At 44.3% G+C, this 13143-nt stretch overlaps 1 protein-coding gene across 2 annotated transcripts in view; it reads left to right on the top strand.

The window, feature by feature from the left end:
* Positions 1–13143, top strand: part of Acoxl (acyl-CoA oxidase like) — a 289947-nt gene that overhangs the window by 196578 nt on the left and 80226 nt on the right. For both annotated transcript variants that reach the window (XM_060372067.1, XM_060372068.1), the window contains exon 14: positions 5123–5232. In XM_060372067.1, the coding sequence (XP_060228050.1) occupies positions 5123–5232 (110 nt within the window). The remainder of the gene's footprint in view (positions 1–5122; positions 5233–13143) is intronic.

The following is a 13143-nucleotide window of genomic DNA, read 5'->3' as shown; positions in this document are numbered from 1 at the left end:
GCGATAAGCGCCTGGTTTTAGTGGAAGTTTTGGTGTCTTTAAAAGCTCAGTTATTTTATGTAAACATGCTTGTGTTTTAATCCCAAGTGTGGGATATGGGACTGCCTTAGTTTATCCACAGCTGGTAACAGCCTCCTGTAGTTGAGAGAGAGGCATGATCTTTGCCAATTGCTGTTAGTTTAATTCCAAGGACTCTGAGAGGGTATAAATGCCAGTGCCCAGGGAGAGAAAAGATCACCTTGAGGAGACAGACAGAGCGAGAGAAGAAGGCCTCTGTTTCTGCTGGACTGCTGGATAGCCTGACAGCTGAGATTGCTATTTTCCCAAAGAACCCGACTTCCCTAATCAGAAGGAACTAAGTCTTAAAAAAGTCTTTGCCCCATCTCCCCACTAAGTTTCTTTCTCTCCTACCTAGGGTTGGGGGGTTGGAAGGGAGATAGAGGCTTATGGAACCCCAAATAAACTAAAGTTTAAAAAGGAGCACCTACAAGGGGCACCCAGACGTAGGGCTTGAAATAATGGAAAGTCTGGTTTCTAATGCTGTAGAGGAGACGGAAGAGTACAAAGAGATGAATATACTGTTTCAGGATGTCAGCAAAAGGTTTACTGTGACTGCTGCCACTGGGTTCTCTCCCACTCTGCTCCCAGAGGGGATTTTCCATTTTTGCTTAGTCTTCTTCCTGGATTCTATTTCAAAAAAGGTTGGGAGAATAGTTGAAGAATTGAAAAAGTTTCGAGTGGATATAGAAGGCTATGAGAACACCTGCATGAATAGGAAAACCAGAATTGTCACTCAGTTCTCTTGTTTTGGAACGGACCTAGAGTTTTCAGGTAGAGATGGAAACACTTGGGTAGCAAATAGTGACTGCTGCATGTGGGAGAAGAGGATTCAGACCTGGAGTTTCCTAAAATCGCCACCTTGCCCTGCTCTGCTCACTTTTGGTGTCAATTTTCCAAAGCCCCTGGGCGGCCTGGGGAGCCCGAAAGGAGCAGAAGGCCATACAGGGCCAAAGGAAGGAGCAGGGCAAAAGGGTTAAAGAGAAACAGAGTGTTTCAAGAGAAAGGGTTAATCTTGAGCAAACTGGGCTGCCAGAGGAGCAACCTCGGGTTAAGAGATTACCACCATTAGTTTTCCCAGTAACCAGTTAAAAGCCTTAGCTATCAGTGTTTCAATCTCGGTAAGTTTGGTCGGTCGTTTGAAAAGAAACTGTGACCAAGCCACTAAGAGCCTCCAAGCTCAAAATGGCTGCTGCAACAACTCTGAGAAACGAGATGCTTTCCACCAGAGAAGCAGAGGAACCATTTCTGGCAGTACTGGGTTCTCAGCAAGACTATCTAGGCTTCCTAGGATTTGTAGATGCTGTGATAAAAGGGGTCGTTTGACTAGTGGATGCAGATCCAAGAGGAACGTATGAGGTAGCCTCTTGCCCTTAAGGAAGAAGCTTTGGAGTACTAGCTTGAGGCTCAGCAGCCAAAAGTATGAGCTGTTCCAGAGAAGAGCAGCAGAGAGTTACCAGGTTATCGAAGAAACTACTGATCCAAAAAGTGCTTTGTTGATACTCTCCTTTTAAGAAAGCAACAAGTCTCACTCATATTAGTGAAAAGGCCTTTTTTTTTTCTTTTCAGACTAAAAGGGGGAGATGTAGTGGAAGATTTGATGTCTTAAAAACTCAGTTATGTTATGTAAACAAGTTTTTGTTTTAATCCCAAGTGTGGGATATGGAACTGCTTTCAGTTTATCCGCAGCTGATAATTGCCTCTTTCAGCTTGAGAAGGGAGCATGGTCTTTGCCAGCTGCTAACGGCCTCAGGCAGTTCGGAGAGGCCTAGTCTTTGCCAACTGCAGATAGTTTAATTCTGAGGACTCTGGAGAGGGAATAAATACCAGGGCCCAGAGAGAAAGTTAGGGGCTCTGAGGAAGAAGGCTGCTGGTGCTCCCCCCTGCTGCTCCTGGTTGCTGTTATTGCGGTTTGGTGATAAAAAGCTGGAGATACCCTGAAACAAAGATTGGACTTGCCCCAGGGAACCCAATGACTCTAATTCCTGGGAATTAGCTAAAGAGAACTATGCCCCCTCTCCCCACTAACCACCTTTTTCTATGACCTGGTGTTGGGGTGTTGGAAGGGATTGGAGTGGAGAAGGGAGGAAGAGGTATAGAAAATGCAAATAAAATAGAGTTAAACAAAGCCAGTACACCTGGTGTTCTACACCAGTGCTAACAGAGTTCCCCCGGAGCCTCTGCCACTGCCGCCAAATTCTCTGAGACCTTTCAGTCTCACTCCCTGAGCAGTTTAGTTTTCCCTAAGAACCCCATGTGTTCATATGCATGAGGATTTAGTGTTGGTGATCCAAAAAGGAAGGTGCCTGGAACTCACTCTGGCTTGTTCTCAGAAAATTAGGAATAGTGCTACCTCAAGACCCAGCTATACCACTCCTGGGCATATACCTGAAAAATGTTCCAGCATACAACATTTGCTCAATTATGTTCATAGCAGCTTTATTCCTAATAGCCAGAATCTGGAAACAACCTAGATGAGCCTCAACCAAAGAATGGATAAGAAAACTGTGGTACATTTACACAATGGAATACTACTCGGCTATTAAAAACAAGGAAATCATGAAATTTGCAGGCAAATGAATGGAGATAGAAAAGATCATCCTGAGTGAGGTAACCCAGAACCAGAAAGACACACATGGTATATAATCACTTGTAAGCAGATATTAGTCATATAATACAGGGTAAACATACTACAATCCACAGACCTAAAGAAGCTCAGTAACAAAGAAGACACTAAGGAGGATGCTTAATTCTCATTCAGAAGGGCAAATAAAATAGAATAGCAGCTGAAGAGAGGGGACAGGATGGGAACCTACCATAGATGTCCTCTGAAAGACTCCACCCAACAGGGGATGGAAGCAGATGCTAAGACTCACAGCCAAGCTCTGGGCAGAGTGCAGGGAGTCTTATGGAAGAGTGGGCAGATAGAAAGACCTGGAGGGGATGGAGCTCCACAAGGAGACCAACAAAGCCAACAAATCTGGGCCCAGGAGGGCCTCAGACACTGATGCACCAACCAAGTACTATGCATGGAGAGGACCTAGACCCCCTGCTCAGATATAGCCCATAGGCAGCTCAATCTCCATGTAGGTTCCCTAGTAAGGGGAATAGGTGCTGTCTCTGACATGGACTCTGTTGTCTGCTCTTTGATCACTTCCCTCTGGTAAGACAGCCTTGCCAGGCCATAGAGGAAGAGGATCCAGACAGTCCTGATGAGACTTGGTAGGTTAAGGTCAGATAGTAGGGGAGGAGGGCTCCCTCTTTCTGTGGTCTAGGGAAGGGAGATGGGGGGAAGAGGGTGGGATGGTGGGACCAGGAGGAGATGAGGGAGCAGCTACAGCTGGGATATAAAGTGAATAAATTATAAAAAATTAAAAAAGGAAGGTGCTATCTCTCTGAATATGTTGATATAAAGATCAAGGAGTAGGAAGATAGTTCAGAGTGCAAAATGCATACTGTGTAGGCATGAAGGACCTGTGTTCAGATCCCCCATATAAAAGTTGGGTGTAGCTCTGTGCATCTTTAACTATAGCACTGGGGGAGTAGAGACAGGAAGATCCTAGGGGTGCTCACCAGCCAGCTGGCCTGCTCAAAATGTTGAGCTCCAAGTTCAACGAGGAGCTCCGTCACAAAAACACAAAAACAACCAAACAAACAATAAGGTGGAGAAGAACAGAAGAGGACCCCTGACGTTGCTTCTGACCTCCATAGTCCCACACTTGGGTGAATGTACCGACTGACTCATACATACGCGCGCGCGCGCGCGCGCGCGCGCACACACACACACACACACACACACACACACACACACACACACACGGAGACCACTAATCGACATTAGGCTTATTATAGCAGTGTATAATTAGAAGCAACTTAAATATCCTGCTGAGCGGAAATGTTTAGTTATGATTTGTCCAAACGGAATGTTACACGGACATCAGGCATGTAAGTAGATGCCTATGTCACAATGAAAATGAGGGTATCACTTATGACACTACTGTGAATGACAGCAAAGACCACATGCATATAATCTACGTAAAAAGCATTTTAGAAATGCAGGGCCTGGGGTGCAGTCCTGTAATCAAGGCACTAGAGGAATGTGGGGCTGAGACCAGCCTGAGAAACTTAGTAAGATCCTTCCTTAAAGAAAGTAAAAACAAAAGAAAATATAGATATTGGGTTTGGGACTGCGGATATGGCTCAAAGAGTAAAGTGCTTAGAGAGAGAGAGAAGAGAGAGAGAGAGAGAGAGAGAGAGAGAGAGAGAGAGAGAGAGAGGGAGAGAGAGATCATGGTTGTTATTGTAAAATAATGAAGAAAATGTTCTAAAACTGATAGCTGAAGAAAAGATGAGTTGGCCTATTGGCTTAGTGCCCTGATGGGCATTTGTCGGTGTGTGACTGACTGTCAGCAGGCCAGCCTGAGCGTAGGCGATATGGTTCATGGCTTGGCTGGTTTTGCTTAGGCTCACTCTTGCTACAAGGGCTTGGTAACTGGCACGGTGGGCTGAGTTACGTCACTCACACATCAAGTGCTGGCTGTGTACCAGCTGCTGAGCCCCTCCTGTGGATCCACAGGTGTCTTTGAACATATCTGCAACAGTATTCAGGGTTTTGAAACAAAATTATAACCTTAAAGTCACGGGAGGGGTGGATATTGATAGATTGCTTTTTTGAGTATTTTAATAGTATTCCCCAAAGGCCTAATCAGCCAGAAAATGTCAAAGGCAGAAAAGGGAATAGAGATGTCTGGGCCATGGATGCAAGCAGATTTCATGTGATGCAATGACTAAGATGGTTGGCCTCAAGGCTGGTGTGAAAGGCTGACAGAAGCCAAGGGAGGAAGCAGTTCTTCCGAGTTGGGATTTAGCCATGGGAAGGATCAGTGGTCTGGTAAATGCCACATATCTACCATGGGGTAGGAGGCCCCCAGGAGGATGGGGTCTTCAGCTTCTTTCTTCCCAAGGAGTTTGCTAATGGCAAGTGGGCTTAATCTGGCTGCAGCATTTGAGGACGGTGATGGGTCCTACACCCGTGAGACACTGATGCGTAATGAACTCTGTGCAGGTCGTGGCCCGGGAACTGCTGGCCCAGTACAGCAAGCAGCATAAGAAAAAGCCGCTCTTGGGTCTGATCCAGGGCTGGACTGCAACTGCCAGCGACAAGCTGAGAACCAGGTATGTGCTGCCCGAATATCGTCCTCACCTCCCGAAGGGTTTTACTCTCAGCCTGTTTATAGAGCCCCGATGTGGCCAGCTCGCGCTTGTTTGACAGATTTCGTATCTGATGTACACATCAGCAGCAGGGAATATAAATAATCAGTGCCACGTGCCCACCATCCAACTTAAGACCTAAAATATTCCCGACTTTGCAGTTTCTCCCAAGTTTCTTCTTCATTATGTATTCTGTGAGTTTAAATCTTAAAGCTTCATGAGGTAGGTTCTTGTTTCCATTTGACAGGTGGAGAAACTGAGGCACAAAAGCTAAGTATTTTTCTAAAAGTTACATGGTTTCGGGTGGCAGGGCCGAGGTTTGATCCCAGCCAGTCCAGTTTCGAGAATCTATACCTGGATTGGTTTTGTTTTGTTTTGTTTTGTTTTTGTTTTTGTTTTTTTTTTTTTTTTGTATTGTCTCTGACCTCTACTGAAAAGGCTGGCATCTGACGTATTCTGTAATTTTCTGTTTTCACCTGAGATTTTGTTACTTTGGTTTGTCTCAGTTATCTAAGTAGCCAGGAAGTTTCAACACAACATGTCACGAGAGTTCTGCATTTGCCACCATTTGACTGTATTATTCACATCTCCAGCTTTGATCGATATTTGAGTTGTGTTCAACATTTTGATATTTTGTGAAAACTGGTAAAACAACGTGTTCATATTTTCTGGGGAGCATGGGGAGGGTCAAGCTTTCCAACTCGAGGCCAAATGTATATTCTATGATGCCACCGACATCCACAGAGTGAACCTACCCCTTCAGGCACAACTGAAGCCAAACCCAAGCATTAGCCTGTCCTGTCCTGTACTCACCATGCTCGCTGGTGCTAAAAGAAAATTCAGGAATATTGACCTCAGTCCCTTAAGCTGATTTCATAGCTCATAAATGACTTGTAATCCATTGTTTGAAAGACACTCTCGTCGGGCCTGTTACCTGGGAGTGTTGTTGCTCTGTTGTGGGTTATGTTTAATGTCATTAAATGGCTCCAAACAGTTTTCATGCTGCAGTTGCGACCAGCAGCATGAAGATTTAGATTTTGGCTTCCTGGGCCACATAGTCATCTACAATGTTCACACTTAAGAACCATCACGCAGTCAAGGTTTAAAATTCATCCTCAAAAACCAACCAACCAACCAACCAACCAACCAACCAAACAAACAAACAAACAAAAAAACCTCCTCATGTTTTCAATTTTATATCAGGCTCACAAACATCTTTACTCTAGCTCCGGAGGTCCTCTTATAGCCTCTTTGGACACTGCACTCTCATGTGTGTGCCCACACGGAGACACGTATACACATAATTTAAAATAAGAATAAACCCTTAAACAATATTAATAAGAAACGAGTGTGCTGGAGCCCACTAAACTCTATGTGCTCTATGTGTAAAGCAGCAGAAAGAGCAAATGTTGTTTAGAGAACAAGTTGTCCTCTCATCTCCAATGCACACGTGTGCACACTCGTATACCCATGTACATGTGTGCGTACACACATGAGCGCACACACAGACTCACACACATGCATACACCAGCGCAACGCAGACATGCACACACAGGCACATGCACACACACACTAATACATATAATAAAATTTAAGAAAAAAATATTGTTTTCTGAGAGACACAATTGCCTAAAAAAAAAATCTCCATTTATTATTTTAGTGCACATTTGTTATAAATGCGTTAAAAATTTTGTCCCATAAATTTTCTGCCCCTGTGAAAATTATGTGACATTTCTTCTTTACCCTCTCAATTCGATACGCCTTTGTAAAAATTCTTACATTTATTGTGTGCGTGTGTGTAGGTCGTGTGAACCATAGCTCATGTGTGCAGCTCAGAGTACAGTTAGCAGGAGTGGGCTCTTGACTCCTGCCCTGGGAGTTCTGGGGGTAGAACCTGGTGCACCAGTCTCAGCAGCGGGTCCTTCTTCCCCCCTGAACCATCTAGGTTGCTCTTTCTTATTTTTATACGCCTCTGCTTCAGACCCATGTCACGGTTTCACTGGTGAGCTGTTTAGGGAGGACTTCTTATTTGTTAGAGGAAGCCAATCGATGATTTGAAAAGGAGCCGAGCCTGGGAGAATATTCAAAACCTCGACGGGGGCCCACTGGTTTCAGGACTGTTAAAGCTTATTCTTCCTGGGTCACTTCTGTAAGCTCCGCCTCCTGCTGTGTCCCCTTTGTCCTTCTGCATGTGGAGAAGGACTCTCTCGTGGAGTCTCTGTGCTCTACTGCTGTGGTTCAGTCTCCCCGGAGCTTAATCGGGTCTAGTCGTGTTTTTCAGGTAACCGAAGTTTCCTTTGTTGCTCCTCCGTCAGCTTACCACAGTGTAGAACCCCCTGAGAGGGGATCTCAGCCAGGAATTACCTACGCCTGTGACAGACTGTCCTTACTGGCATCAGCTGAAGTGGGAAGATCCACCCCGATTATGGGCAATGCCATTTCCCGGGCTGGGCTCTGGACAGAAGGAGAAGGCGAGCAGGGTGAGCGCCGTGAGCATGCTCTCTGCGCATCGCTGTGCACGTGACCTGCCCAGCTTCCTGACACTAATTCCCGATACCTTGACTTCCTGGAAGACACAGACTATACCCAGGGATTGAACCAGATAAACCTTTTCTCCCTGAAGTCGCTTTTCTCTAAGTATTTTACCACAGCGACAGGAAATGAAATGCAGACACCTCTTTTCTGTTTTATTACTTTATGCCCATAAATTTTTTTTTTTAATTCTACTGTGGGAGAGCTCACAGTATTTTTAACTTCTCACCTTTATTTCGAAACTAATTATTGCTCTCTCCAAATATATTGAATCAATTAAAAAAAACTATTAAAAAATGCAATCTTATGATCTAAACACATGGAGGAGGTGGCTGGAGAAATGACTCAGTGATGAAGAGTACCTGCTTCTCTTGCGGAAGACCTGGGTTCAATTCCCACCACCCACATGGCATATCACAACCATCGGTAACTCCACTTTCAGGGGATACAGAGTCCTCTTTTGGCCTCTGAGGGTCAATAACACACATGATGCACATACTATGTGTAGACGAAACATTATACATAGAAAACAAAATCTAGTTCGTAAAAACATCACAGAATATACAGTAAATGATATATTGTACTCTGATAACCACTGAGATGAAGCCAACTGTACAGATCTGTAGCCAGGCTCTTTGTTTCTGCTCTTTAACTTTCTGGTTTTTTTTTTTTCTTTTTTTTTTCAAACTGTAGTTTATTTTAAAGCTTGCGTTGCTTTAATGGAATCTCTCTTGCTTTTTATGCCTCCATTTGTCCTCGCACACTCTAGGAAGCCAGCGACTCTCTTTTCCGTTAAGAACACCCCTCAGGGTTTTGTAGTCAACTTACTGGTTTGACTGTTTTCCAACAAGGAGTCGAGTGGAGACTGCAGTTCCCTGAAAGCATGAGTCTCATCCTTTCAGGAACCTTTGTCACAGCTTGCTGCAAATCATCCACTCTTTGGTTTGCTTTCCAGGCAGCAGAGCAAGACTCGTTTCTCTCTCTGGAACATCATGCTCTCAACACATGCACATTGATATCCCTCTGCAAACTTCCCAGGATAGACTCGAGTTGCGCCAAGGCAGCATTCCAAATGTAAATATTTGGAAAGTGCTGGCCCACTTATTATTATTATCATTTTCTGTCTCAGTTATTAGCCTCTGTGGTGGTTTGGATGCAAATGACCACGTAGGCTCATATGTTTGAACGCTTGGTCCCCAGTTGTGGAACTGTTTGGGAAGGATTAGGAGGTGTAGCCTCGTTGGAGGAGGTGTCACTAGGGGTGGGCTTTGAGGTTTCAAAAGCCTGTACCATTCCTAGTTAGCTTTCTCCACCTTGCAGTTACATCTCAAGATGTAAGCTTCCAGCTACTGCTTCAACACAGCTCCTGCCTGCCTGCCCACTGCCATGAGCCCCACAGTGATGGTTCTGGCCTCTAAACCCCTGAAATTGTAAGCCCCAAATAAACTCTCTCTTCCATAAGGTGTCTTGGCCATAGCGTCTCCTCACAGCAATAGAAAGGAAACTAAAACAACCTCCAGCACAGTTCATTGCTCTCTCCCACAAAGCCGGGATTTACTCATTCCGGATGTTGGTGCTTAGTCACTTACAGCCCACGCTTCGGTCTTTTAAGAAAAGCTATTGCCACCAACACATTTCCAGCACTCCCTCTGTTCCAGACACGACTCTGCACATAGGTGAGATGCAGCAGTAGCTGGACTCTGCTCTCACGGCTCTCACGGGACTCACACTTACACGGAGCAGGCTGAATCCAGTCTTAGTGACAGTGCCGGAGGGAAGTCCCAGGAACGGGGGTAGGGTGAGGTGTAGCGCACAGAAAAAAGGGCTGAGAACTTCTCCACACAGGCAGCCATTTGTTTGGACTTTAGCGGAGCCAGGCACAGTTCAGAAAGGTTTTGTGAGACTGGGGTGTGAGGAAAGGTCACCAGAGGTGGGCTTTGGGGTTTCAAAGAGACTGGGGTGAATGGAGGTGAGTCTGAGAGGGGGTTGTTCCTGGCTCGACCCAGGAAGCTCTGCCTCCCACCTTCCTGCCGCTGTTACTCTGACTGCTCAGTCAGTCTAGAAGGTCCACAGAGGCCTCTCTGGACATTGGGGAGAGTCAAGATTCTGCCTCACAGCAGAACATCATCCATATCGTGCTGTGAACATCTTCAGATATGCAGCCAAATTTGAAGGAGTCGAGGGCGAGCATTCACGAATCACCTCCCATGGAGAGGCGTCCATGGAAAATCTGCTGTGAGCATGCTACAGAGTCAAGGTTCATGCTAAATCTCTATCACAGGTACAGCGTGTCACTTGACAACAGGGACGAGTTCTGAAAAGTGAGACAGGTTGTTTTGTAGTGGGAACATCATGGAATGCAGGCAGGCCCGTGCTCATCCCAGACTTGAGGAAATCACAGGATACAGGTGTACACAGCCATTGTTGGTGAAACATGGCAACATTGCTTAACTTTTTTACATTATATGCTAAAATAAGGTTAAATTACAGTGTAGTAAATCTATAAAAGTATAATACAGTTGTTTATTATCATTATATAGCATTAGATTTTATACCTATTCGCTTATACTGTACTTTTTTTTATATGAGAAACTGTGAGAGCTTTCCAGAGTGGGTTTGATCATTTGACACTTTGGTGAGTAGATATGAGCATTCTGGCGTCTTCGTGTCCTTGGCAACATTTGACATAATATATTTAATTTTGGACAGACTGTTGGATGCAGCATGCCATTCACTCTGGTAGTTTTAAATTGTCATCATATAGCATTAAATTTTGTGCCTATTTGCTTATAGTCTACCTTTACATGACTGGCAGATAGCACAGTAAGGTGGATCATAGCACCATCTGCACAACAAAAAAGTCCTGTGCTGTGCTGTGGCCTTCCTTCCTTCCTTCCTTCCTTCCTTCCTTCCTTCCTTCCTTCCTTCTTTCCTTCCTTCCTCCCTTCCTTCCCCTCTCTTTCCTTTTCTTTTCTTCTCTTTTTTTCTTCTTTTCTTTTCTTTGATAGGGTTTGTCTTTGGAGCCCTGGCTGTCCTGGAACCTGCTCTGTAGCGCAGGCTAGCCTCAGAGAGATCTGCCTTCGTCTGCCTCCTGGGTGCCGGGACTAAAGTCTTGCACCGCTGTGCCTGACTCTTGTGCTGTGATCTTATACAGACCACGGTACCAGAAAGCAATGGTAAGTGTTAGCTCCACTGTGAGCTTACAGGGTTGTTAGCATATAGTCAGGGCGTCATTAACTGGAATCCACTGATGGTGTCCCCATCAGTTCATCTCCTTCCTGTGCATCTTAAACTGCAGATATTAGCTCACTTTGAAGTAGCGTTGTCTACTCAAGTTCAACCTGTGGAGACAATTCCTTTTCCTCTCAGGTAGAATTTTCGTATGATAGCATGCACACATCTAAAATGTACACTTGTGGGGGCTGGAGAGATGGCTCAGTGGTTAAGAGCACTGTCTGCTCTTCCAAAGGACCCGGGTTCAATTCCCAGCACCCACATGGCAGCTCACAACTGTCTGTAACACAAATGTCAAGGGATCTGACACCTTCACACCAATGCAAATAAAATAAAAATTAAAAAAAAAATAAAAAAAATAAAATGTACACTTGTTGAGTTTTGGCAAATTCATAAACATTATTCTGATATTCTTCCACCAAAGACTAGAGTTTCCTGTTCTAGGATTTCATGTAAATGGAACATACTGTCTACACTCTTTTGTAGGTGCCTCAATAATTCAACATAATGCTTTTTGAGATTTATTCATGGTGTCATGTGTATTACTTTCCCCCTTTTTATTACTGAGTGGTACTTTATGGTTATCCTATGATTTGTTTTCCATTCTCTTAAAATGGGTAGACACCTGGGATATTTCTAGCTTTTCACTCCAATGAGTAGGACAGCTATGAATATTCTTATATAAGCGTTTTTATGAACGGTTCTCTTGATTTCTCTTGGGCATGTAGGAGACAAGGAATTGCTAGGTCATAACGTATGTGCTTGTTTTATGAGAAACTGTGAGAGCTTTCCAGAGTGGGTTTGACCATTTGATACTTTCACGAGTAGATATGAGCATTTTGGCTTCTCTGTGTCCTTGGCAACATTAGACACAATATATTTAATTTTGGACAGACTGCTGGATATATCATGCCATTCACTCTGGTTTTCATTTGCATTTCTCTGATGACCAATGATATACATTTGCATTTAATCTAGTTTTGCTTCTAGCGTCATTCTGACTTTCTTATAGAACAGACAGCCGAGGACCCCTTTTGGCAGTGGTCCAAGTTTCAAGGCTTTCTACTCTGGGTGATTTCTACTCGGGCTCACAGGGGACACAGATGTGCGGGTGAGGTCCTGCACACAGTGGACTGCCTGAGGGGGATACTGACCTATGGAAAATTTCCAAGATAGAGTGGCAGTTTCCAACACAAACATTCACAGCTCCAGGTTTCATAGAATAGCCACTGGATGACTAAGACATGTTAAAAAAAATAAACCATGTAAGTTCTTTATACCTTTTATGAACTAGACCCAGTCAGGAACTCAGCTTTCCAAAGCTAGTTTCAGAATGAGCGTTGATACGTGGTAATTGAGATTTCCCAGGGGCTGGTGTGTAAACACCCCCCTGCCTTCCGTCTCCGAGGAAGCCGACTGCTCATTCAGCACTCTGCCATTCTGGCTCATGAAAGGTGCTCTTCTCCTTAGACTGAACAGCAGCTACCTGGTTTTTAGAGTTTAATAATGGGAATCTGAGTTGTCCGTGGTCTTATAATCATTCATTTTCCCAGGATATAGGGAAAGGGGAAGGTGAGCTATAGGAAAACCTTGTATGAATTAACTTCATAGTGACTAGTTGGTTTTTAGTCAACTGGACATCACCTTCAGTCATGTGGGAAGAGTGAACTCAACGCTAGGAAAGAACAGCTCAAAAATTGAATGTTGTCATAAGCTTCACTTGATGGAAATTACACAACTGTTAATAAAGAAAAGCTCTCTAGAAAATGTAGCCAGTCAATAGAAAGAGCAGGAAGCCATATTACTCCTTTACCACAAGGGTAAATATGTAGAATAAACCAGAGCCAGGCACTCACTAGAAAGTGCTGAAGAGAAACACACATAATGCCAATGGGATGAGGGATGTGCGGGTTGCACACACGTAATGCCTTCCTACGGGAAGAAAGCATGTTTTAGTTTTTAAAATATATATTGTTACAATAATTATTATTCTCATCACCACCACCACCATCATCACTAGCATGTGTTTGTCTGTGTATGTGTGTGTGTGTATACATGTGCCGTGGTGCATGTGCAGAGAGCTGGTTTTCTTCTTCCACTACACGAGAG

The sequence above is a fragment of the Meriones unguiculatus genome, chromosome 18 (assembly GCF_030254825.1).
Source record: "Meriones unguiculatus strain TT.TT164.6M chromosome 18, Bangor_MerUng_6.1, whole genome shotgun sequence".
NCBI classification, from domain to species: Eukaryota; Metazoa; Chordata; class Mammalia; order Rodentia; family Muridae; genus Meriones; species Meriones unguiculatus.
Note: the sequence above shows the minus strand (reverse complement) of the source record. Positions and strands in the feature narration are given on the sequence as shown.